General features: G+C 38.3%; 1 protein-coding gene across 4 annotated transcripts in view; it reads left to right on the top strand.

Moving 5' to 3' along the window:
* DNAH3 (dynein axonemal heavy chain 3) overlaps window positions 1-23,215 on the top strand; it is a 61,059-nt gene extending 37,844 nt beyond the window's left edge. For all 4 annotated transcript variants that reach the window (XM_065031036.1, XM_065031035.1, XM_065031034.1 and 1 more), the window contains exons 36-62: window positions 101-212; window positions 766-1,007; window positions 1,614-1,714; window positions 1,793-1,898; window positions 3,049-3,178; window positions 3,664-3,900; window positions 4,283-4,386; window positions 5,427-5,721; window positions 6,128-6,307; window positions 7,286-7,409; window positions 7,504-7,660; window positions 8,564-8,707; window positions 9,353-10,019; window positions 10,129-10,294; window positions 10,633-10,849; window positions 11,785-11,967; window positions 12,132-12,330; window positions 13,252-15,393; window positions 16,332-16,557; window positions 16,869-17,113; window positions 17,306-17,422; window positions 18,325-18,479; window positions 19,257-19,424; window positions 19,598-19,740; window positions 20,324-20,528; window positions 21,673-21,810; window positions 21,989-23,215. In XM_065031036.1, coding sequence (XP_064887108.1) covers window positions 101-212; window positions 766-1,007; window positions 1,614-1,714; window positions 1,793-1,898; window positions 3,049-3,178; window positions 3,664-3,900; window positions 4,283-4,386; window positions 5,427-5,721; window positions 6,128-6,307; window positions 7,286-7,409; window positions 7,504-7,660; window positions 8,564-8,707; window positions 9,353-10,019; window positions 10,129-10,294; window positions 10,633-10,849; window positions 11,785-11,967; window positions 12,132-12,330; window positions 13,252-15,393; window positions 16,332-16,557; window positions 16,869-17,113; window positions 17,306-17,422; window positions 18,325-18,479; window positions 19,257-19,424; window positions 19,598-19,740; window positions 20,324-20,528; window positions 21,673-21,810; window positions 21,989-22,342 — 7,257 coding nt within the window. In that variant the 3' untranslated portion in view covers window positions 22,343-23,215. The remainder of the gene's footprint in view (window positions 1-100; window positions 213-765; window positions 1,008-1,613; window positions 1,715-1,792; window positions 1,899-3,048; window positions 3,179-3,663; window positions 3,901-4,282; window positions 4,387-5,426; window positions 5,722-6,127; window positions 6,308-7,285; window positions 7,410-7,503; window positions 7,661-8,563; window positions 8,708-9,352; window positions 10,020-10,128; window positions 10,295-10,632; window positions 10,850-11,784; window positions 11,968-12,131; window positions 12,331-13,251; window positions 15,394-16,331; window positions 16,558-16,868; window positions 17,114-17,305; window positions 17,423-18,324; window positions 18,480-19,256; window positions 19,425-19,597; window positions 19,741-20,323; window positions 20,529-21,672; window positions 21,811-21,988) is intronic.
* The last annotated feature ends 3,986 nt before the right edge of the window (window positions 23,216-27,201 follow it).

Below are 27,201 nucleotides of genomic sequence, written 5' to 3'. Positions count from 1 at the left end.
CTGTCGTTTCTGAGTGCAAAAGAGAGAGACCTCTCTTTTCATACAGATAACGCTCGCTTTTGTGCTATGGTAAAGAGTCAACCTCTTGTCACCGATCCAGGTATATGAAATGATGCTGGTGCGCCATGGTTTCATGATCGTTGGAGATCCTTTAGGTGGGAAGACCTGTGCGTACAAAGTGCTTGCTGGAGCCCTTGGCGATTTGTACACAGGTAACATCATTCAGCCACAAACTTCTCATTAAATGAAGTTAATTCTATTACTAATGTTTCTTCTTCGCAGAGATATGCCCAGGTTGTTAATTATCCTATATTCTGCTTTCTTGACTGGAAGGTTTCCATTCATTGAACTGTTTTTGTCTGATATATTTGCCTGGAATTATTTTTGTCTGCATTTACTGGAATAATAAAACATACTAATGTCCTTATGCTTTTATGAATTTTGTTAAGCATTGTATTTGTGCATAATACTCTCAAAAAAACTAGCTCTGATAAGGAGATTGTAAGTAGTTCCCATCCACATATAATATCTATTCTGCTATTCTTTCTCTTTTTTCATGTGCTTTTGCATGTAAGACTTTGTTCTTTCCTTGGACAAGTAACAGAATTTCTTATTTACTGTTACCTAGCTGCCAGATGTCTGGGTTTTCTTGCCTTGGGCAGCTAAAGTAGGATCCTCAGGAATATTCTTATTCTATACTTGAGTTGTTGAATGAGATTAACCTATCAAATTCTTGAGCTCATCTGTTTGTCTTTTTTTACACAGAAAAAGCCATGGATGAATTTGCTGTTGAATACAAAATTATTAATCCCAAAGCAATTACTATGGGACAGTTGTATGGCAGTTTTGATCCTGTAAGCCATGAATGGTCGGATGGAGTTCTTGCAAATGCCTTCAGGGAGCAAGCAGCTTCTACCACAGATCATCGGAAGTGGATTATTTTTGATGGCCCAGTGGATGCAGTTTGGATAGAGAACATGAACACTGTGCTCGATGATAATAAAAAGGTAGCTTAATTTTTGCCAGTAACCTCATCCTTGATTATACATACTTTATTCTAGTGCTTGCAGTATTGTTACCATGTTAGTTAAAGGAGGTGTGAGACTCAGGAAAGGCTGATGTGCTTAAAAGCATTGGCTTTTTCCCCCATTACGTGAGTGGGTTTAGTAGACGATTCTTAGCTGTTACTTCTCCCTAGAAGCCTTGTCTTGCTCCTGCTTTATTGAAACGAGGTTGCTCACTGAGGCTTTTTTATTAACTCTTTTAGGAGACTGAAATACATGAATTCAGCTCTGTAATGGAAAACTGAACTTGCTTAAGTTACTTAGTGAATAAATCAACTAAAAAAAAAAAGAAAGCTGCAGGCCACAACTGCTTTTCCTTGCAGAGTTGTTTAAAGATAGGGCATTGTTCTCTGTGTCTCTGCAAGCCATTACAGTAACACGTGGAATAGTTGACACAAGGTCAGAGAATATCGTGTTGTGAGAATACGAATGAGTGAATGAGGAGTGACACTAAGTAGAATGTTCAGTGATTTTATGACAGGCATTGCTTTGACTGGGTGATCAGGACTGACATGACTAGATCATGTTTATGTGATGCTTTTCTTCTAGCTGTGCTTAATGAGTGGTGAAATAATTCAGATGAATTCAAAAATGAGTTTAATCTTTGAGCCAGCAGACTTAGAGGAGGCATCTCCAGCAACTGTCAGCAGGTAATGTAAAAGCATTCAGACTGGAACTGTCCCACTTGGCACATCTGTTCCTGTACCATAGTTGTTTGTTCTTCCCAGGTGTGGTATGATCTATATGGACCCACAACAGTTAGGCTGGACACCACTGAAGGACTCCTACATGCAAACACTGCCTCCAAACCTGCAGGATGAACACCGAGAACTGGTGCGAGACTTAATTTTTTATATAGATCTAACTTAGAAGATTAAGATGATGTTCACAGTTTGCCCGCTTGAAGGTAGTTATGCAGATTCAAAACTCTTGAAGTACTTCATGATTTAGAGGGTCCCAGATCTCCTAGAGGATGTGGTAAATAATTTTGTAGTGATGCATGCCGAATATCATTGCAAGGAATGTTCCTGAGAGATGGAGATGCCATGAGTATTAGAAATGCAGTGTGGGAAAAATTGGAAGACTCAAAATGTTTTGAACTCATCCTTCTGTTAAGATATCTAGAGCTTAGCTTGAGAAATGCTTATAGTCTTTTGTGTATCAGATTGCTCTCATGAATGAGATCTCTTTTTATCATGTATTGAGCATGTCCTCACTGTTGATGCTGATAAAAGTAGATATTGGTGGGAATCAGCTTTTAATCCTATAAAAATTAAAAATCCCTTTCAGTGGGCAATAAAATCTAATAAAAGTGTCAGAATAAGATCTGTCCACAATAGGACTGGAGCTGGAGAAAACTTTGATTTCTGTGATTTGACAAGACCCCCTTTGAGTTTTTACAGAAAATTGGGACCAAATTCAAAAGAAATACCAAGGCTAGAGGAGCTCTTTATTGACCATTTTCTTAATTCATCAAAGCAAAATGTTCATTCTTAACCAGCAGAACGCTTGACCCTTTAGTGCATCTCCTTGAGTACTGGTCCCTGGGAAGAGGTTAGGTCATGGTTTCTCTCCTTTTTTCCTGCTTGAGTTGATGGAGCAGATGCCGCCAGCCGTGGTTGTTATTTCCCTGCATGCTGTGGCGCTCTTGCAGGTACCGGTCAGCGCACTTTTGGTGTTGCCAAGCAAGCAGCCATCTCCCTAGGCTGGGCTCCTGCTCTGCTGGCTGGCTTAGTAACTGCGTAACAAAAACGCCTGCTGAAAACTTCTCTGTGGTAGAAGCAACTTGTTTTGACCATCAGATAATGGCAGTATGACTTTGTGATCGCTGAAATACTGCCTCACACAGGTCCTTACCTGATATTCCCTCTGCTGACGTGGAGAATTTCTGATGCCTTATGTTTTATTGAGAGAGAACTGAGGGGCAGTGTGAAATATGGCCACTCTTGCATTGTTGTAATGCCATTTCCTTTTCTCCTGGTAGGTCAATGACCTGTTTATGTGGCTAGTCCAGCCCTGTTTAGATTTCGTTCACCTTCATTGCAAATCTTTTGTACAAACATCCCCTATTCATCTGAGTTATAGCTTGATGAAACTCTATACTTGTCTGCTTGGTAAGTACCCTCAGCCTTATGCTTTTTTTTTTCAATTGTTCTTTTTTTCCTGTTTTGTTTCATGACGCAATGTAGGTAATTAGATGCAGTGAAATACCAAAAGAATTTGTTACTGTTGAGACCAGACAACAAGTCCTTTCTCACTGGTCAATATTAATAATAGTTCTTTGATGAGCATTCAGAGCTCTCACATTTGAACACTGGTGTCATTACAAAGCTGAACATGATCTTGTGAGTGTATTCCATGTTTTGCTTGCTGTTTGCTAGCATCTGAAGAGAATTAGGACCCTTTGTAAATATTTTTTCTTCCCATTTATTTTTATCTGTAAACAGTATTTTACACAGACAAGATCCTCAATCTGTAGTTTGGCTTTGTTCCACTGAATACAAAAGTTTGTCTCAGAATACTTCTGCAAAAATGTATTATGAATTGGGATTTATGGTTATTACTGGCATTTAACTAAAATTCCAAATATATGTTTTAGATGAAATAAAGCAATCCAAGGAAGAGGAGAAGGAAAGCATGTCTAGTCAGCAGATCTTCTTGTGGCTGCAGGGGCTTTTCCTTTTTGCTTTGGTTTGGACAATTGGTGGGATCATCGATGCAGACAGCAGAAAGAAATTCGATTTGTTTTACCGTGACTTGCTAGCAGGAACAATAAATGAAAACCCACGCCCTAAAAGTGTGAAGCTTACCAGAAACAATATCTTCCCAGAAAAAGGTGCTTCTTCATAACTGTATTTGCTTGGCCTTTTATAAAGCAATAAGAAAACTCAGCACTTTAGGGGCGAATAGAGTGCCTGGCAGATGTTAAGTCTGCAGCATAGCCACCATCTGCCAGGCCTTGGGCAGCCCAGCTGGGTGCGTTTTCCTGGCTCTTTTAACCAGGAGTTGTATATGCCTCATGTTGCACTCAAACCATGTAGCTGAATCTGACCTAAAATAATTTGGCGATCATAATGGGGGCGGGGGGGTAGAGGTATCTCATGTACTAGAAAGCCACCATTATCTCACAGTGTTGAACGTCTCACACTAAAATGATTGAAGTTTATTTTTATTCTTTAATCAGTGGGTTTTCCTATGTCGTGTTCTTCAATTAACAGGGAGTGTTTATGACTTCTATTTTCACAAGCATGGCAGTGGGCACTGGAACATGTGGATGGAGTTCATCACAAAAGAAGAGCAAGTTATCTCCCCAGACGCTAAGGTTTACATTGATATCTTTCATTATAGAAAATAATTATTTGACTAAATTGTTTAGAGCTATCAATCAACTACCTTAGCTAGCCCTGATTCTACTATATTAAGCTGTTTAATGCTTGATCTGCAACATTTCATTAATCTCTGTAGGCTGCTTTTCATGCTGAAGTCTTAGTTCTGGTATCATCAATATTGAAGGTTCAGCACTGCGGGTGAACATGGAGCCCTGAGGTTGGCTGGTGGTTAAAATTTTAGGTTCTGCTTTTGTCTCTGTAATAGCATCTGATGTCGGGAAATCATGGTAGGAAAAAGCCGAAGCCTGAATTTCCATTCTGTCATTTCTTTTTTTTTGTGGTTGATATCATGATATTGTAGTGTGAGTTAATCAGAGAAAGCAAGCCAAGAGACTTATTACTTCATTGGGACATGGAGAGCGGTACGGAGTCCTGGATCCCCTCCATTTCCAAATAGGGGCCCTCACATTTCCAGTGGCAGCTGTGAACTAAAAGGAAGTGTAGCACAGCAGAGATCTGCAAAAAGTGCCTATTCTGTATTCTGTATGTGAAATTTCAAGATAAGCAGTTTGTTCAGCTTTTCACTCCATTGTAGTTGCAACTGTCTTGTCTATTAAGTACATGAGATGTAAGATTACATTTCATTTATTGATATCTATTGCACAGCTGCTAATGGTAACTGGAAGATGAGGAAGAGAAAAAAAATTCTATAGCACTGTTCCTTTTCCTTTGCACAGCAGGGCAACAGAATTAACCCATCCTTAACTCTGCAGTTCTCCTTCCGGGCTTTATATAGTGTCTATGAACCATAATATAGGTAATACTAGTTGTGCTATTTGCTGTATAAACATTGAACAAGAAGTGGGTCCATACTATGTACCAGAACCTTGTTACAGCCTAGGCTTTCAGAGAAGATTATTTTAAAAAATGCATTTGTGGTACATACTTCCTGTAGTTGCTTGCAAATATTTATGTTGATTAAGCTATAAGATGTTTGATTTTTCATGTGTTATTTTACTTTCTTGTGTAACAGGTATCTGAGCTGATCATTCCAACAATGGAAACTGCCAGACAAATGTTTTTTCTTAAAACGTATGTGGAGCATAACGTCCCTTTGCTTTTTGTGGGTCCCACTGGCACTGGAAAATCAGCTATAACAAACAATTTTCTACTACGACTTCCAAAGGAAAAATACATCCCAAGCTTCATCAACTTCTCTGCAAGAACCTCTGCTAACCAAACCCAGGATATTATTATGTCCAAGCTGGACAGAAGAAGAAAAGGATTATTTGGACCTCCTTTGGGGAAAAAAGCTGTAATATTTGTGGGTAAGACAGTTTTTTCAGGGTTTTTATATCATTTTAATTCTGGCTTTAGACAAAGGAAGTGATTCATTGAGAAGAGTAATTTTGCATTTTCTCAGTGCTCTTCGGCTTTGTCAGACACCTGAAGGATTAGCTCTGCCCCCTGCTGAAAGTCTCTAGCTGTTTAAGTGGTGATAGCCTTCAGGGTAGTTAATAATGTTGCAGTGTACATGAAATAAAAGCCATCACCTCTAAGTATGCCTGGGAAGTGTAATGTTATTTGATTCTGGTTAGTTTAATGGGAAGCAAGAATAAGAAGACACGGCCTTTTTCTACTGCTGGCTCAGTTATTCTTTCTGCTTAGCTTTGAAAGAACACTGTAATTCCTAAACACTGAGGGTTTTTTATTCAACGTCTGTGTTCTCCGTAGATGACATAAACATGCCTGCAAAGGAAGTGTATGGGGCTCAGCCACCTATTGAGCTTCTCAGACAATGGATTGATCATGGTCACTGGTATGACAAGAAAGATACATCCAAGATGGAAATCATAGATATGCTGCTTGTTTCAGCTATGGGTCCACCTGGGGGAGGCAGGAATGATATTACAGGTAGGAAATATATTGCTGTGGCAGGTAGTTATCTAATTGACTGAAGTTATGAGGCAGGTTCAGTTTAGCTGATGACGTTCTACATTAACCTATTACATGTGAACCTACAGAGACATTCACTGGCGCGGTCATTCCAAACAGAAGTTTGTATGCTCAAGTTCAAATCTGTACCTTTTCTAGAAGGAGTTTAATCAGCATTAGATACATTTTTTTAAAATGTTGATTAAACTGTGAATGATGAAAATAATTCTAAAATTAGAGGATTGGACACTTCCTGTTTTCTGTTCTTTGGAAAAGGGAGGGAATACATCTTACCAAATCTTTCTGGTAGTTCTCTTCTGAAATCGTATCTCCTGCTGCTAAGATAGGCTGCCTGCGTTTAGTTACAAGCATGTTACCTGCAAGTCCACGATTCCTGTCACATCACCATAAGGGAGGTTACGTTTTCTAATGAAAAAGTTTTGTCAGTAAAAGACCTAATGTAGCTACAGCTACACTGTTATAAGGCACCTTATGCTACTCTAGTACAGGTATAACTGTACATGATCTGAGGACACTTTATTAAAATAACTATTTTGATACAGCCAAATTTGTAAAATTTAGTAGTGTATACACTGAATTTTGGTTTTATAAAGTTTGCTTTGTCATACCACAGTAAACAGGGGTAATGTGAACTGAAATTTAAATCACAGAATCACACAGAATCACTGGCTAATATTGGCCTTGTGGTAATGGAGATTTGTGTTTTTCGTATTAAAAACAGTTATTCTAAGTGAAATACTGATACAAAATATAAACCAGTTTATATTTAATTTGCATCACTGCTGGGGAAGAAATTTGACAGAAACAAAGTCATGAGCTGGAGCCAGATTCAAATGTTGTTTGAGTGACAGCCAGTCCTAGAATGTGGTACCTTGCAAGGTGGAAGAATGTTTGGACATTCCTAAATCTTCCTGCATCTTTTTGTGTGTATTACAGGACGCTTCACACGGCATTTGAATATTGTATCTATCTGTTCTTTCAGTGATGACATATTAACCAAGATTTTTACTACAGTTGCTGACTGGCACTTCAGCAAAGGCTTTGAGGCTGTTTTTTTCAGGTAACGTGATATATATTTTCTGTAACCTCTTTGTCATCTCTTCTCCTGCTATTCATCTGCAGAAGTTAAAACTGCATTTCTTCTCCTTCATAAGGCTGGGTAAGATGCTGGTCCAAGCAACAATGGTGATTTATAAAATGGCGGTTGATAATTTTCTTCCAACTCCTTCAAAATCCCACTATGTGTTTAATCTACGAGATTTTGCCAGGGTCATTAAAGGAGTGCTGCTCTGTCCACACACTCGTTTGCAAGTAAGTTGTAGTTTAATCATGTTGCTGTAAGAAAGACCAATGGGAAAAGTATATTATTTTTAATAATATCAATAAGTAAACATCTCAAAATACATGAACTGCGATTTCAATAGATTTACGAGGTTTAAAATCAGGATAGTCCCTGAATACCTTGCTATATATGTTCTACCTCTGAAGGAGACAGCTGTCATTTTTGTTAATGTTCTTTACATGTATTACAGCTGGGCCCAGAGGCCCAAGGCCCATCTGTTAAGGCCTATACATCAAGTCAGACAGTCCCTTCTCTTGAACTTGCAGACTACATACACAAAAGAAACAAAAGTGGGAAATGGCTTTACAAATGGCAAGCTCATCAGTGAACAAGGCTGAATAATTTAGCCCTGAGTTTGCCACTGGTCACAAACTACAAATCAATACTGATAGATGCATATGATTTTCATCCTGCTTTTTTCATCCATTTTCAGTAAAATGTCAGGTTAAAGGAGTATTAAAAGTTTTATTTCTGTTGGGGGTTTGTTTTTGTTGCAGAAACAGAACAAAATGCCTACAAGCTATCCAGGGGAAATCTTAGCCAGCAACAGTTTTAGGCACGGCTTGGGTTAGAGCCCATGAGCCGCATTTTTGAAAGATTTATGCTTTATGTTGGAAGGATGAGGAGATTTGGTACAGTAGAGAAAAATACTTTGACATAAGAGTCCCAGCTTGTCTTGGCAGGAAAGACAAGATGGTAACTAGGTGAGGAAGCCAGTTAAATTAGCAGATGCTGAGCCATGTGCTGAATGGCTTGGAATTGAAAGATTCCCACTGAGATTAGTACAAGATATAGCAGGGTCCAGATGGACATTTCTAGCCTTTTGTTTTTAAACAATATATTTACCTGTTTTCTTGTATTTACATTTTCAGGATGGAGATAAACTGATCAGACTCTGGATTCATGAGGTTTACCGAGTTTTCTATGATCGCTTAGTTGATGAGGAGGATAGGCAGGTATTCTTCCGGATGGTACAAGAGACAACATCAAACAGCTTCAAGCAGAGCTTTGATAAGGTATTTTGGGGTAATGCACTGGGAGCAAGAATGAGAATTATGCATTTTCAGAAATACTTAGACATTGGGATTTTATTAGTTTTGGGCACATTCTGAATTATTTTGATCAGTGCATTTAAAAAGTATGGATGGTCTTCTATTCGGTATTGAGTATTATACGTGTTTTTAGTCAAGTTAATACAAATTACTTCATATCAGAATGATTCATAATTTGTGTTGGCACAGATGACTATCTGGAATAAATGTCTTACACAATATTCATCTGTGCTTTTTTAAAGGTAATATTTGGATGAACCAGTGGGAGTAGTGGGTACTTTTCTGAGAAGACTTTTGGGAACTTATCCTGTATTTGACAGCAAAGTCTCTTTGTGAAGTATGTCTGTGTGGAAACTTGCACGTCAGCCTACAGCATATTCCCCATTTAGCTGTTGTGGTGTGTGGGGTTTGTTTGTTTGTTTGTTTTCTGGGGTGTGTGTGTGTTGGTTTGGTTTTGTGTGTTTTTTCCAGGCTAAGGTAATAACTAGAACAGCTGGAAAGCAGAGCTTCCTGCAGTATTGTTACCATGTAGATAAAAATGATTATGACTTTAAGGAAAATAATTCTCTAATAGTTTGAATTATGTGTTGATTCTCGTCTTATCTCTAGGTACTGAGTCATCTCTCACCTACTGGAGAAATCTCTGATGATAATATTCGCAGCCTGTTCTTTGGAGACTATTTGGATCCAGACAGTAATGAAAAAGTGTATGACGAAATCACAGACTTACAGCAACTGACAGCCGTGATGGAATACTACCTTGAGGAATACAACAATATCAGCAAAGCGCCAATGTCCTTAGTAATGTTCAGATTTGCTATTGAGCATATCTCAAGGATATGCAGGGTATTGAAGCAGGATAACGGACATCTGTTGTTGGTAGGGGTTGGCGGGAGTGGTCGACAAAGTGCTACCAAGCTGGCCACCTACATGAATACCTTTGAACTCTTTCAAATTGAAATCACAAAGTCCTATGGAATCAGTGAATGGAAAGATGATGTTAAACGAGTCATGATGAGAGCAGGTGTTGCTAACAAGAATGTGACCTTTTTGTTCAGTGACAGTCAAATAAAGGATGAAGTGTTTGTAGAAGATATCAACATGCTTTTAAATACTGGTGATGTGCCTAATATCTTTGCAGCAGATGAGAAGGCTGAAATTGTTGAGAAAATGCAAGGTGCAGCAAGGATGGAGAACAGGAAAATTGAAGCCACTCCCCTTGCTATGTACAATTTCTTTATTGAAAGGGTGAAGAAAAATTTGCATATTGTCTTAGGTCTGTATACAATGTGTTATTTCTCAGAATGTTTTCTCTTAGGCTTAGGTTTTCCTGCTTTCTAACTGCAAACAAACTTAAGTAATGATATTGTTGTTTTTTTTTCTAGCCATGAGTCCTATTGGAGATGCATTTCGGAATCGACTACGTATGTTCCCTTCTCTGATAAACTGCTGCACCATTGATTGGTTCCAAACCTGGCCTACAGATGCTTTGGAAATGGTTGCTAACAAGTTTTTAGAGGATGTTGAACTTGAAGATGACATTAGAAAAGAGTATGAGTTTATCTGTCAAGAAACATAGGAAGCAAATGTTTGTTCCCCCCCACCCTTGTAGCCCCAACATACTTGATCAGGAAACTGTTCTTATAAACAGACAAAGCTAAGTCAACTCCGGGATTTCAGTGTATGTCAAAGATACATAGATATATGTATCTGATGTTTCTGAGAATCAGGCCATTCTTCAAAAGCAGTCTAAAATATTTCTTATAATGGGAAAAAACAATTCTACCTTCACTAACACTAATATAATTTCATGTGCTTAGAGTAGTTTCCCGATAATTAACATAAAGACAGATTGTATTTTCATAGTAATGTGGAAAAATTTTCTCTAGGGTTGTGTCAATGTGCAAATATTTCCAAGAAAGTGTAAGAGAACTCTCCATCAGCTATTACACTACACTGCGAAGACACAACTATGTGACACCAACTTCATACCTAGAACTGATTCTTACCTTTAAAACTCTGCTGAACAGCAAAAGGCAAGAAGTTGACACGATGAAAACTCGTTATCTTACAGGACTTCAAAAACTTGACTTTGCATCTTTACAAGTAAGTTTCAGATTAAAACACTGAATATGTGCCATATGCATACTGCAGTATGGGGTCTGTATAAGCTGATTAAAACTTCTAAAAATAAAACTTATTAAATTCCTTCTTCACTATATTGACGATGCTATTGGTAATTTCGTATAGAAAGCCAGCAGGAAAAGTTAGATTACTGCTTAATAATTTTAAGAAATTGTGGTAAGTTTGCATCATAGCACTTATTAGAAAGCTAAATGAAACTGATGGTACTCATTAAATGTTGGAGGAATAAACCTTACAGATTTATGTATTTTCCCAAAACCTTATATGGAGAATTGATGCCTTAGCATCCTAGTACCTATTGCCCTTTTCAAAATAGGGGAAAAGTTGAAGAATATTGTAAGACAATAATAAACTGTAATTCCTAAGTAGATTCCCAGTAGGAAATTGATGAGGTTCCAGGTAAATAACCTCCTTTTTTCAACCCATGTGATCCAGGGGTTGATCTTTCCAAGATGCAAAGTAGAGGAGGTTCCAAATACTTGTTGGATGAAGAAGATCCAGTTTGCAGCTGTTGCTGTCACTAATTCTGTGTTTCCTTTCAGGATTCTTTTGGATTTTGTTTTCCACCTGTACCATAAAGGATTATTTAACATTCCATAAGCTGAAACTGTGAGAAGAAAAAAATGCAATTAATCAATTTATTTCTCATTATTGGGATTAAGTGGATCATAAAAAGCAACGTATTGTGTGGATGATTAAAAAAAAATCTGTTCAGTTAAATAAAATAGCTCTTAGTAAAAATAGGCTGGAGAACTATTTTAACAATTATTTAGATCAAATGTTCCTGTTTAGATTGTGTTAATATAGTGTCTTCTGATCTTCATAAGACATCAAGATGTGAAATACTAATACATGAAATGTTGACACAAATTCCTTCTTGATTTTTTGTTAATCAGATTGCAGAGATGCAGAAAGAACTGACTGCCCTTCAGCCTGAACTGATTAAAACTTCTGCAGAAACAGACAAAATGATGACCCGGATTGAAAAGGAAACAATTGAAGTAGATGCAAAGAAGGAACTAGTGTCAGCAGATGAAAAAGAGGCCAATGATGCAGCAGCTGTTGCTAAAGCTATTAAGGTAGTGTCCAAGGGTTGAGCCTGCAGCACAATGTTGTGAAGAGTCTTTTTATTAGGTACTTATGAGCAGAGAAGGTTCTCCATGTCTGTGCTGGAGTGGGGTAATCAGATTGCAGAGCTGGTATTGTATGAAGGTTTACAAGCTTCTGCCCAATGTCTTAACAGGATGAATGTGAAGGAGACCTTGCTGAGGCCATGCCAGCTTTGGAGGCAGCACTTGCAGCTCTTGATACCCTGAATCCTTCAGACATCACTCTTGTGAAATCCATGCAGAATCCACCTGGTCCTGTTAAGCTTGTCATGGAGAGTATCTGTGTCATGAAGGGAGCTAAATCCGAGAGAAAGCCTGATCCAAGTGGCAGTGGTAATGATGTGGTATTTGTTATCCGTGCACTAGGAATCCTTGGAGTACTGCTGCGCTTGTGCTAGTGAAGCACTTCTAGCATGAATGCAGCCCTGTACACTAAAAGTGCATTTTGCTAGCAATGGCTTGTAACTACACTGAATAACTAAGAGCTGCTTTTACCTTTGTAACATATTGCACTTGCTTGACACTGTTGTACAAGCTTTTTAAGTAGGATCCCAGTCACCAGCACAAAGTCATCTCTTCGACTTGCTTTGACCCAGCCTTGAGATTTGCATTGCCTTGAGGAGCTCTGGGACCTGTAGAATTGTTGTGCACCATTCACCTCTATTTTCCCCTCTAATCCCTGCTACCAAACTCTATCAGTTATACAGACAGAGAATTCTAGCTACATCCCTGGCATAGGTGATTACTCTAATGAGCTCTTTCTGTGTGGGTTATGTTGTTATTGTGGCATTGCACAGGATTTGCAAGGTAGGAAAGGAAGGAGACCTTTTTTCTTTCACTTTTCTTCTACCTTATGCCCCCACAGTTCAACCCTTCATAACTGAAAATAAGAATTCTATAAATGTCTTTAATCTAAAACTATCTTAACTAGATTAGGAAGGAATGCTTTCGCAAAGTTACCGATTTATCTAATAAACTATGCTAAGAAAGACTGTATAGTAATTTGTTTCCCTTATTTTGATTGATTGATTTAGAATTAATAGGTAATTAATAAATATGACATAGGTTAGTGATGCCGAATTTCCTGTCTGAATTTATTTAAATAATGACTTTCCCAAACTAGTTAACAGTGGTTGCATAGTAAAATTCTGTTGCAAGATCATTTATGTTAATTCTTCATATTATGTTTCAAGTATTTTTTTCAGTTCGAACACGCGTGTTTCAAGCCTGATTTCAGTATTATCTGCAATATAGGTAAAATGATAGAAGACTACTGGGGGCCATCGAGAAAACTTCTTGGAGATATGAAATTCCTTGAGAGCTTGAAGATGTATGACAAGGATAATATTCCTCCCTCTGTAATGAAGAGAATTAGAGAGAGATTTATTGATCATCCAGATTTTCAACCAGCTGTCATAAAAAATGTCTCATCTGCCTGTGAAGGACTATGCAAGTGGGTGCGGGCCATGGAGGTGTATGACCGTGTTGCAAAAGTGGTTGCCCCAAAGCGCGAACGTTTGAGAGCCGCAGAAGAAGTACTGGATGTTCAAATGCAGAAGCTAAAAATAAAACAAGCAGAACTTAAGGAGGTAGTTGATCGCCTTCAAGCTTTGAATGATAATTTGGACAACATGATTGACCGGAAGAGAGAATTAGAAAATAATATTGAACTCTGTTCACAAAAAATCGTGAGAGCTGAACAGCTAATTAGTGGTCTTGGTGGAGAGAAAGATAGGTGGACAGAAGCTGCACGATTATTAGGAATCCGGTACATAGACCTTATAGGAGATGTGTTGTTATCATCAGGAACTGTGGCTTATTTGGGAGCCTTTACTGTAGATTACCGCCTAAAATGTCAAAATCAGTGGCAGGTCCTGTGCAAAGAAAAGAACATACCATGCTCCAGTGATTTTAGCTTGAGCAATACATTGGGGGATCCAGTCAAAATCCGTGCATGGCAGATTGCTGGATTGCCAATTGATTCTTTTTCCATTGACAATGGCATCATTGTTTCTAACTCAAGAAGATGGGCTTTAATGATAGATCCTCAAAGGCAAGCTAACAAGTGGGTAAAAAATATGGAAAAAGCTAATAGGCTATCAGTTATCAAATTATCTGACACAAATTATGTGAGGATATTAGAAAATGCTATTCAGCTTGGAACACCAGTCTTGCTAGAAAATATTGGTGAAGAACTAGATGCTTTCATAGAACCCATTTTATTAAAGCTAACATTCAAACAGCAAGGAGTAGAATACATGAAATTAGGAGAAAATATAATTGAATATTCAAGAGATTTCAGGTTTTATATGACAACCCGCTTAAGAAATCCTCATTATCTTCCTGAGGTGGCTGTGAAAGTTTGTCTACTCAACTTCATGATTACACCTTTGGGTCTTCAGGACCAACTGCTTGGAATTGTAGCTGCAGAGGAAAAGCCTGAGCTAGAAGAAAAGAAAAATGAACTGATTATAGAAAGTGCAGCCAACAAGAAACAATTAAAGGAAATAGAAGATAAAATCCTGGAGATTCTTTCCCATTCAGAAGGAAACATCTTAGAAGATGAAACAGCAGTTAATATTTTGTCTTCATCCAAAAAATTATCTGAAGAAATCTCTGAAAAGCAGAAAATTGCCTCTGTAACTGAGATGCATATAGACTCTACACGCATGGGGTACAAGCCAGTTGCTGTTCATTCAGCTGTTGTCTTCTTCTGCATCTCTGATCTGGCAAACATTGAACCTATGTACCAGTATTCATTGGTTTGGTTCATTAACTTGTATGTTCAATCGATTGCTAAAAGTGAAAAGAGTGAAGATCTAGGAGAGAGAATCAAAAACATAACCAAGCATTTCACAATAAGCATCTACAATAATGTCTGTCGTTCACTGTTTGAAAAGGATAAACTATTATTCTCCTTCCTTTTGACAATAGGCATTATGAAGGGAAAAGACCAAATAGATGATGAGGTTTGGCGTTTCCTCCTAACAGGAGGTGTTGCTCTTGATAATCCTCACCCCAATCCAGCTCCAGACTGGCTATCTGACAAATCATGGGCTGAGCTCGTACGTGCATCTAGTCTGACACACCTCCATGGACTAATGGAACATATAAGAGAGAATTTTTCAAAGTGGAAACTAATATATGACTCTGTAAGACCCCATAAAGAAGCCTTCCCAGATACGTGGAGCACACTGATGGGGTTAGATCGCATGGTTATTCTCAGATGTTTGAGGCCCGACAAAATTATTCCAGCAGTGCAGGAGTTCATTGTGGAAAATATGGGAAGAACATTTATTGAACCACCTACTTTTGATCTTGGAAGAAGTTACAGTGATTCAAATTGTTGTGCCCCTTTGATTTTTGTGTTGTCACCAGGTGCTGATCCTATGGCAGGTGAGATTGGTATTAAAATGTCGTTTTTTCTCTGGTTAAATGTCACTGAATGTGACTAACTGGCAATAGTGTAGACCCCTTGATCTTTAATATGTCTTTAAAATACACTACAGCAGTGATAGAATATCAAACATTTGTATCTGCCCTTATTATACAGTGACAGTAAAATTGCTGGAGGGTGGAATGAATGTAGTGGTGATGAAATGTTTAGGTCTCTGAGCAGCAATTTATGGATCTAATAGCTTATAACATCCAAAACAGTTTATAATATATAATATGCTTGTGTTCAGTTATTTCAAAGGGTGTTTGGGATTTGCCCCAGTCTTTGTTACAAACCCTTCTTTGGAAAATTTCTACCCTCTCAGATACTAATTAAATGGCATATATGACCACAGTTAAAACCACATCTGTTAAGTGTCCTTTAAAAAATAACCACCCAGATTATTTTTAAACCTGGTTTTCTGCCAAAAGAATTGTAATATGGAACCATGCCTTGAGGGTGTATTTCGAGTAGGTACTGGTTTTGATGGCAGATCTGGAGGGTTATTTTTAACCAGATCTGAAGATCCAAAGTACAGCTCAGCCCCCATAAACAGCTGTACCCATGCAACAGAGAGAGTAGAGAGCTGTAGTGCAGGCTGGAACTGAGCCCTCGGGGCTAAAGGAGAGGCCAGACATTTAACTTGGCTAGTGGGTTTTGATAGTTTATTTTAGTATTACTTTATACACCTAAAGATTAATATATATATGCCTCAGGAACACAGTGACCGATACAGCATTTGGTGCTACTTCTGGGTTGTTGAGGTGTGGGGTTTTTTTCAATTGAGTAAAATATTTGTTGACTTTTGCCCCCTTAATTACATTATAAAAATGATGAATATAACAGAGATCTACTTTCTAATATACTTTGTTTGTGTGTGTGAAATTTGCCATCATAGGTTTGCTGAAATTTGCTGATGACGTTGGCATGGGAGGCGCAAGCATCCAAACTATTTCGCTTGGACAGGGACAGGGCCCAATAGCAGCAAAAATGATTCACCAGGCTGTTACTGATGGAACCTGGGTAGTGTTACAAAACTGCCATCTTGCAACTAGCTGGATGCCTGCTTTGGAAAAAATCTGTGAGGAAGTTATAGTGCCTGAGAACACCAATGATAAGTTCAGGTAGGAGTCTTAATATTTTTCTCTCATTTGCTGAAGACACTGGTAAAAAGAAATGAAACTTCTTTTGTGTGAGCAACTAAGTATAACATTCATATCGTTTACGTGTAGCAATAAAATAAAGACACATAATTAGGACATAATATTTTCTACCTGTCTGGTATAGTCTACTTTGTGCCTGCGTTTTAGAACAAATTTAGATGTTACCATTATAGTTAAGCAAGCAATAAAACTTAGTGTTCTGCAGATCAATTTTGAGGATTTGTCAATAGTTATGATTTTTTTTATCATGTGCTTTTAAAAATTCTTTTCAGGTTGTGGTTAACTAGTTATCCATCAGAAATGTTTCCTGTTAGTATCCTCCAGAACGGCATCAAAATGACGAATGAGCCTCCAAAAGGAGTCAGAGCAAACCTCCTTCGATCATACCTTAATGACCCCATCTCCAACCCGGTGTTCTTTAACAGTTGTGAAAAGCCAGAAATGTGGCAAAAACTGCTGTTCGGCCTTTGCTTTTTTCATGCTATTGTGCAGGAAAGGAGAAACTTTGGCCCCCTGGGTAAGATTTAGATTATTTTGCATGTTGTTTCAAAAAGATTAGTAGTTTTGAAGTACAGGGCTTCTTCTCGGTACTGTCTGCAGCTGTTATCTTCAGCTCTTTGGTAGCAGTATAGTATAGTACCATCATTTCCTGAGCGTGGTCATCAGTACAGTGCATCATTGCCCTGCATATCTTTTCTGAATCAAACAGGCTGGAATATTCCATATGAGTTCAACGAATCAGACCTCAGAATCAGTATGCGACAGATCCAGATGTTTCTGAATGAATATGAAGAAGTCCCGTTTGAAGCTCTGACATATCTAACAGGTACAGGCGTTGCACCCTCTAACACATTGATTTGCTGGGCACTTACAGCAGGTGCAGCAACAAACTGATAAATGTTTGACAAATGGAGTGGATTCCAGCCAGGTTTACTTTCTTGGCCTTCCAAACACACAAGTTGAATCCCAGACCCTTGGGTGACATTGCTGTCTAGGCTCATAGATAGCTAGAACTACTAACGGTCCAGCAAACCTCCTGGTGTTTTTTACATATGTGTCAAATAAAAACATCACTGGCCTCTGTTTCACCTTAGCTGATCAACATGGTCCTGACCCAATAAGCATTGTCAGTTTACCAGAGGATGTGATAACACTCATCAGTTTAAAGCAGGAGGTGTTGACCTGTGTAAATAACTTGGTTGCTGTAGCTATTCAGTTCTCTTTCTCCAGAAAGAGCTGCTTCTTGGCACCTCCTTTATCAACCCTATGAAGATCATTCCTGATTTTTGCTGATATTATTATTAGCTTTATGAAAAAGAATTGAGGGAGTCAGGTTTAAAGTAATAACTATGAGCTTTTAGCTGTTTTCTGTACTTCATATCAGTGCAAACCTCCCTTCATGGCTTGCCCATTACTTGAATCTCTCCAGTTTCATCTCACAGGGATATTGTGTATTTGTGATCCCTTGTTTTCCACTGTATGCATACATAATCAAGTTAAATCTGCATGAAAGGAACAAGACAAGGATGAGCTATATAGCACTCTTCAGATTTTGAAAGTCCTAAAAATTCTTACTAACAAGAATTACAAGGAAAAGAGCTGTCATTTAAAACATAAGATTACTCTGGCATGAGTAGCACTTTCTCAGACGAACTCATAGTGTTCCTTAAATGTGATTTGTTCATTAACTTTCAGTTTTTCATCCTGGCTTTCTCTGTCCTTTCCCAGGGGAATGTAACTACGGAGGCAGAGTAACAGATGATAAAGACAGGCGTCTCCTTCTGTCCCTTCTTTCCGTAGTCTACAGCAAGGATATAGAACAGGAGAGGTATATGCTTGCACCTGGAGATGACTACTACATACCACCACATGGTCCATATGAGGTGAGAAGATAACAGAGGTAAATCCTCTCAGAGTTATTGGGAAAAACCTTATCTATACTGTTCTTTGATATGCTGAATACAACAAATAGAAAATAAAAAAACTTAATATCACAAAACCATGCCAGAATACATCTCATATATGAAAGATTAATTGATAATTGCTATCTAACACACCCCAATGGAAATGTAGTGTCATCCAGTATTCTGAGTTTTGTTGATGAAAAAGCCACCCTGTGCAGGTTGCCAGTACAGTTCTGGAAAGGCAATAGGAGTCAGGCTCCAGGAATTTACAGCATACTTCTGTACCCTCTTGCAACCACTTTTGCCTTGAAAGCAGTGATCAGGATGAGGAGGGGGAATGGCAGGTATGTACTAACTTTTCATCCCCTTTTTCCCCTCTACCAGCTGCACAGATATAACAAATGTGCCCAAATCCTACCTGTTGGTCTAGCCTGCAGTTACAGGGGTGATACATTTGGCATCCTACCCACTTCTGTGAATCTGACCATCACTCCTTGTGTACTTTTTATGTCCAGTCATTGCTCTTGCTTTCTCTGGCTACTTACATGAGGGTTGTAAGAACAACTCTTCAGTGAGTCTTTGAACCATTCAAAACTTTTATATTTGTCTCTGTGGACTAAGTCGATTCCTGAATGCATTTAACTGGGAACTTATGTGTTTGATTGTAAATGGGAGGTTTCTGTCCAAGTTGGGTTTACTGATCATTTGTTAATATATCATTGCATGATTTCTGGTATCTAAATGTTTCTTTTACAGTCTTACATTGAATACCTACGAAGTTTACCAATTACAACGCACCCTGAAGTGTTTGGACTTCATGAAAATGCAGACATTACCAAGGATAACCAGGAGACTAACCAGCTTTTCAATGGAGTGCTCTTGACTTTGCCTAGAGAAGCAGGGGGAGGTGGCAAGTCCCCTCAGGTAACTGGGGAAGAAAGATCAACTTAAACTCTGGAAAGGTGCCCTCTCCTGTCACGCCCTAGGTGTCAGAGTAATCCAACACTTCTCTTTGCATGACTGTGGCACTGGGAGTGAATAAAAACAGGTGAAAAAAAGAAGAAAATTCCTAATTCCCTGCAAACTTGTGATTTCAGGAAACTGTTCAAGATTTGGCGCAGGACATCCTGTACAAATTACCAAGCGGCTTCGATATGTACCACATTATGAAGATATACCCAGTACTTTATGAAGAGTCCATGAATACAGTTCTTAGGCAAGAATTAATTAGATTTAACAGGTATGGTTCAGTGTTTTGTGTATTACCACTAATAGCAAAACCTGCTGATGTTCATCAGCACTAGCCACTCAGAAGCTTTAAACACTTACAAGCCTTTTACAATACATCATTATCAACATGATAGATTCTGCTTTGGATGAACCTTTTAGAAAGACTTGAAAGCTGCAGCTCACTGCCTGAATATAGAAATAGTAGCAATATTCTTGGACTATGAACTTAAATCAGATTTGAGTTTATTGTGTTGTGGGAGGGCAGCCTACTTCATTCTTTTTAAGTCATACCCAGACCCCAATAATCACAGCACACGATGTTAATTAGTGTTACTATCTTTAAAACTCTTGTCACTTGATTCCCCTTGTCTAGAATGGGATTTTTTCACTTTTTTTCATTTCTCTGTGTGTGTTTGTTCTTCGTTTGCTTTTACAGAGTTAATTAAGGGTTTTGATAACTACAGGTGAGAAGGAATTTCTCACAGGACATTTACCAGCTTTGACTGGCACTTCATTCAAGTTGGACTCAGGGATCTTTAGCCAGATAGTAAGGAGTAAATAATGAGATGACTATTTATTTTTTTTATCTTAAGGCTTACTGAAGTTGTTCGGAGCAGCCTCATTAATTTGGGCAAAGCCATTAAAGGCCAAGTGTTGATGTCATCTGAACTTGAAGATGTTTTCAACAGCATGCTAATGGGAAAAGTACCATCAATGTGGGCTGCCAAATCCTATCCATCACTGAAGCCACTGGGAAGTTACGTGTCTGATCTCCTCTGTCGTTTGGTCTTCTTCCAGGTATGCTACACTGAGACTGACAGGTCTAATGGCTCAGTGGTTGAAAGCTGAATGACTAAAATATGTATCGGTACTGTCCTCAGTCAGCAAAACCCTTATAGCACCAGATTGTGAACTACTTGCACATACTTAAGACCAAATATATACTGCATTGACAGCACTGGAATTAGATGGGCAATTGCTCAGCAGCGTGAGTTGAGAGTATAATCCTTTGGTGCTAATTCAATGCTGCATTGGGTAGTTTCCATTTCTTCTGTTTCTAGAAGATTAATTTTACTTTGCAATGATGCCTTAATGACTTCCCTGCTCAAAAGACACTGAACCAGGGGTGAGAATGCTTTAGAAACAGTGCATAACAGGCACTATTAATTTTTATATATGTGACGGTAATTCTCTTTCAAGTTTATAAAAAGTGACACGAATCCACACACTTTTTGAACAAGCTATTTTATTCTTTATTCACCCTTCTATTATTTCCCTTGCACTCTTATCACTCTCTTTAAAGTTTCAGATATACCTTAAATAGCTGAGGTACTGATATGTAGTGGAATCCCATACAAATCGGAGGAAGAGAAACCTAGAAAGAAGTATCTGAAGGTTTTGATAAGCTGCAGAGTTTCCTGTTTGCAGGATCAGAGTATCATATGGGCTTCTTTTGACACCTGATGGCTTAGCGAAGTGTGGGGGCATTCTGCCCTTGCCTTGTTTTTCCTACTGACTTTGTGATATCCAACAAAGATGCTGGTCCAAGATCTCTTTGTCTGGTATCTTTGTACTGGAATGATTTCCTCTACTGGGATCTGATGTATTGGCTGTAGTGAGTGCCTTTTTTTTTTTCTGACTGGTATCTAGACTTACCAAAATATGCTTATGCTACTTTCTGAAATTTCTTTCTCAGTAGCATTGAGTTCTGGTTGTTTCAGAATGAGTGATTATTTTTGTTGTCATCATACTTAACTGATTTCTGTGATTCGTTGTCTCTGAAAAATATAGAACTAATGGTAGTATCCAGAGGGTCCCATCAAGGTTTAGATCTCATGCTGTTTGAGTGTATTTGAAAAGACGTCCATTCTCTAGTGAATTGGCACAGTAGAAGCCACAGAATGTATTTTTTCTTCAATTTGTTTTTTCTCTCCCTATTCAGGATTGGGTCAACAATGGGCCGCCCACAGTCTTTTGGCTCTCAGGATTCTTCTTCACTCAGTCTTTTTTGACCGGTGTTTTACAAAACTATGCCAGAAAATACACCATCCCAATTGACCATATTGGATTTGAATTCGAGGTAAGAAAATGCAGAGGAATTTTGTTTTTCTTGAACAGTTTGAAACATGCTGCGGCAGCAAGGAACAGTTTTCGAATGGAAAGGCATTTTATTTAAAGGAGTAATTTCAGACTATCACTTATAATTTTTACTATAATCCAGATAAAAATGAAGTGAAGCAGTGGTTTAATCATTCTAGGTGATGGAACAGGAACACACCATGGAGAAAATTCCAGAAGATGGGGCTTATGTAAGAGGCCTGTTTTTGGAAGGTGCACGATGGGATAGAGAAGCCTTGGTAATTGGAGAATCACTTCCAAAAATCCTTTATGATCCTTTGCCCATAATTTGGCTGAAACCTGGAGAAAGTTCCAAATTTTCTCATACAAATATCTATTCATGCCCTGTGTACAAGACAAGTGAAAGAAGAGGTGTCTTATCCACTACTGGCCACTCAACCAACTATGTTCTCTCAATTGAACTCCCTTCAGACAAGCCCCAGAAACACTGGATCAATCGAGGTGTGGCAGCACTATGCCAGTTAGACGACTGAGAGCACGGAAGTCAAAACACTTGCATTTTGTTATTAAAATATATACTTTACTCCCCAATGGCTGCAATTTTTTTTGTATATCGGGATTTCCTGTTGACTTCAAAGCAGTTCCCAGTTTCCTTTTGTTTTTAGCCATTATCAGCCACTGAGCAAGAGTGAGTGAAAATAGAACATTACAAAGAGAAACTTATTTCAAAGGCCTGGCCTTGATCTTGCAATGCATCAGAATGAACAGAACTCCCATCAAACTCTGTGCTATCCACATCACTACAAATCTTGTGAAATCCTAATAATTCCACCTAGCTCCTATCATAGGGTTGGTTTTTTTTAATGAAATTAGGCCCAAAGAGTTTTACTGCTGATTTTAATGGGAATCTAATCCACAACTCTTGCAAATAGGACTCTGTGGATTTGCCTACTGCTTCTGTGTCCCAGGAGCATGGAGGGCAAGGAGGGAGGAGATGAGAACAGTCTGTTGTCAACATGTAAACCCAATCCTTGGCTAGAATGAGTTGCTAGAGCTGTGTTATAAAACTATAAGAACTGATAGTCCTTGAAAGATGTGCCTCAGAATTTCCATGAAAAACTTCTAGACAGCATGTGCATTGGGAGCTTGTCATTTCTGAGAGCAGTTACGCTTGTCTCATGATTTTAAAATGTTTTTTACTTCAGTATTTACCTACATATCCCAGATGCCTGATAAATTGAGCTATTCCCTTTCTCCCATAGTGTCATTTTACTTGTCGTCTTGCCCTATTGCATGTTGCACTAATAACCACCTGAAATTTTGTACTTGTTTAAGCCCTTTCATCAGAGAAGCTGAAGTAGCTTGCAAACATTAATTAAAAATAAAATAGCCTGAACATCTTCAAAGAGCTCTGCAGTCATTAACTAAATCCCCACAGCATGCCAAGAAGGTACTAAGGATGGATCATTAGACTTGTTGTGTACACAGTACAAGAGAAGCAGAAAGATCAAGGCAAACGTTTAAAGAAACCCCACTGCATAAGCATCGGCTAATTTGGGGTCTTCTAGTTTTTTTTCATTGCCTAAATTGCAGCATGTTAATGACTTGCTCGAGGCCTCACAGAGGTGCAGCTCTAATACAGCAATTCCCAGTATCCTGCTACAATCATTAAGTGATGCTGCTACAGCTCATTAAAACATATGGTTCTTTTCATAGGAATCTATCTGTTGTGTTGTGCTTAGCTGTTATAGGTGAAAACAATGTTCATTATTGTTTAATTAACTACTGTTTTGTTTCATGTAGATATTCATAAAATAGTAACCTTTAAGAGTGGCAAGATACAGATAAGCAGGAAGTGTTGCAGGTATGTTGTACAGCGCTGCTCCACACAAAGATATACCTAGATAATAAGTACAGTATCTTCATGTACCATATGTACCACATTTGATACCTCATTAACAGTAGGTGTGCAGACGTTTGGTGCATCATTATTGTTACATGCTGACCAGGGCAAAGATGTCAGGCCAGGACACTTAATGGATATTTGTTTTAATAAAGGGGACTGAGAAGTGCAGGTATTTTGACTTACTGCTAGGAAGAAACTATTTTTAATTTAGACTAAATGATATTTGGCACCTAAACCAAAAATAAAACTTGGTTATGAATGTTACAGCACAGTCATGCAAATTGACAACAATTTTTGAGATGAGAATCATGATACAGAAGATCTCTAAAGATTAATTACAATTGGTCTTTCAAAAAATGTCTTAGGCTTTATAAGAGTAACACAGATACTTTTTGTAGAATTACAATTAACTGACATTTACTACATATTTTAAAAAAAACATTGTGGTAATTACCATACTTTTGGATGGCTGCATCTAATTGTTGTTGTTACCACCTCAACAATTCAGATCACTAATTAGGTCACTGAGGCATCAGAGATAACAACCCAGTTACCAGCCGCCACTTAGAGGTGCCAGAGAGGCTGGAGCTGCCTGTTGGATCTTTCCCTATGGGCTGATCTGCTCAGTCGCTGCTCCCAAAATGATCTGTCTTTAGATTTTAGCTTGTGCAAGTGACTGGTGACAGCTTACCTGGCGCTGCTGGGGCACTGCTGAAAGGGAGGCTGGGCCAACAGCAGTCTCATAATTCTTAAAACAATAAAATGAAGTTGAAATTTTAGGATTGAGTTTCTTCATCCTTCAGATAGTGCTAGTCTTGCAAACGCAGTACTCTAAATTAAGCCATTTTAAATTAAAAGCCAGATTCACTAGCTGAAGTATATTTTATGGAGAGAAATTACTTTTAAACTGTTGGAAAATACTGTGGGATAGTGATAGCTTGCCATGTTGGTTTCTTGTTAATGCCTTTTGTGACCAAACATTAATGGATACTTTATTAAATTGACACAGTTGTGGTTCTTGTGAATGTATAGTGGCTTTGCTACTACATTGTGTGCAACGTCCATGTTAGTGTTGATTTTTCTAAATGCTTCTTCTGTGTTAATGTCTAATTTGAGGTGAAGGCCTCTCTTAGGATGTAATTCAAGATGTATTTCAGGCTTTTCCAGATGTGACCAAAATATATAGATAAATTTATAAAAGAGGGTTCATCCATCTGCCAGCGGCTGTGCCCCCTTCACCAGGGATCAGGCACGGCTGAGTTGCATTAGTTGATCGTTACTGAAGTACATGATTTCCTGAGCTGCCCTTACTATTAGAGAAAAAAATAATGGAATTTACTGTTAAGGGATATCTGTCTTAGAGATGTTTTTTCTGTGGTTCTTTGAAATGAGCTTTCCAACCTTATTTCCTGAGCATTGTCTAGACCTTCCTGAATATAAGCTGGCTAAACATTAGAATTCACCACCTTTCTTGGCTGAGATGCATTAGAAAAAGAAAAAGGCACCTCAGCTGTTAGTTAGACATGATAAAAATGTGAAAAAATTTTGGACAAATTAAGTACTTTCTAATAGTAGTATTAGAATTATTTGCTTTACAGGTTTAACATTTCCATTTCTAATTAGAAACTCTCATTAAACAAGCCACAGAAAACACCTGTGCAAATCACAGATTCATAGCCTTGCTAGTAACTCGAAGCAGATGGAAAAGAAATCCAGCATACAAACAGTATGGAGCAAAAGATATTTTTCTCCTTAGAAAGAGCAGAGACAGATTTTCAGCTAGGGAAGCTGTAAGACAGATAGGGTTCTTAGGAGATGGAAATGTTTCTCTTATCTGTACAAAAATCTACTTCAGAAACAGAAAGGTCTATCTCTGATTTTAACATTGTCGGGCTCTTGAAGGGAAAATTATACAATGAAAATGACAATACAAAGGCCCCAAATTCTTCTGTTTAGGAATTCCTATAAGCTAGAATGTTTTGCCTAATTAGATTAGAAAAATTAGTGACAGGTGCAGGTCTCTCCTGTAGTTAGCATTCTTGAAAATGAATTTATAGGTATGATCAAATAAGTGACCTTGCTGTGGATAAAAGATGGATGTTACTGATCTCATTTCTGATGGATACACAGTGGGGCCCCAGGATAGTGAGGCCCAGTTTTTCTTATTTTCTTCAGATCTAAAAGGTATTACAAGAACAAACTTGTATTAGTAGGAGGATAGATTGGATAACATAAACTGTTTTAGGCCGTCTCAGTTCTGTGACACTTCCCATGGAACAGATTGGGTTGCTCCTGCAGCTTAACGAGCATTTCCTCACGCCCAGACACCGCTGAGGAGGTACATGCAGTAAGCAGGTGCCGAGTCCATCATCCTAAATGATGGTGTGTTTGCTAATCTTAGTGTGAAATTCAGTTTCATAAGCGCATAGCTTCATAAATTACAGCCTTACTCATGATGGCGTTAGGGACAGAATTTCCAGAGGGCAAGTGTTATTTAGGTATTAAAGGCCAGATACCATGTCAGCAAATTACTACAGCATTGCCTACCGGTTAGCTCGCAAGGGAGTTCATGCAGCTGACTCAGGATTTTTATTTCTAAAGAATATTAAATTAATGTCATCTTTTTTCTCTAAATTATTCGAAAGCATCTCCTGACTAGTGTGATAAATAGGAATGAGACAGTATTTACTGAAAGGGGAGCAAGAGAAAGTTAAGGAAGGACAGGACAGAGTGTACACTGACTGACTGAATCCCGTGCATTACAAACTTGAGAACGCAGAGGCATTTTAGGACATCCTTTTGCAAGTAAAATTAATGTGTAGGAATGGCACATTGCACCATCATTGGGATACTTCTTGACAGAGGTTATACAGTCCTTGGAATGGAATACAATGAGTACCAGTTGAGCCATCTGCCTACCCACTGGACTGAGTGGCAGATGAAATTTTTTCATGAAACTCCCTCAAAGTGGTAATTTGACAGCCTGACCTCCAAAACAAAGGACTATTTAAGGCAGATTCTCTTTTCCATAGAGACTTTAACTTAAGCTGCGACAGAAGGTTTTTGCTCTCCAGACTTGACAAAAGAGCAGATCTCATCCTTCCTTTAGCTGAACAGCCTGAGGTTTTAACAGATTTCAGTCTTTGCCTTCTGGTGCTGGAAAGTAATGAGGATCAAGCACTAGTTAATAATTTCTCACACACTTATTTTGAAAAATAAATGGGCATTTAAATAATCTCAAATAATGTGATGCTGTTCCTGCAGTTCAGCTTACTGGCTTTTCAGTTAAGCAAGTGGATACTCATTTGAGTTACCTAAGGCTACTTGTGCCTTTTAAAAATTGCATATTTCCCTTCAGAAATAAACTCATATTGCTATTGCAATTTGGTGTAAATCTTCTGTAATATTAGGGATGTTATTTTGAAATAATCCACATCTTACAGTATGTGCTCAGGAAAAAGATGTGACTATAATACAGACAGTAAA

The sequence above is a fragment of the Columba livia genome, chromosome 15 (genome assembly GCF_036013475.1).
Source record: "Columba livia isolate bColLiv1 breed racing homer chromosome 15, bColLiv1.pat.W.v2, whole genome shotgun sequence".
Taxonomy (NCBI): Eukaryota; Metazoa; Chordata; class Aves; order Columbiformes; family Columbidae; genus Columba; species Columba livia.
The sequence above is the reverse complement of the archived record's forward strand: the minus strand, read 5'-3'. Positions and strand labels throughout refer to the sequence as shown.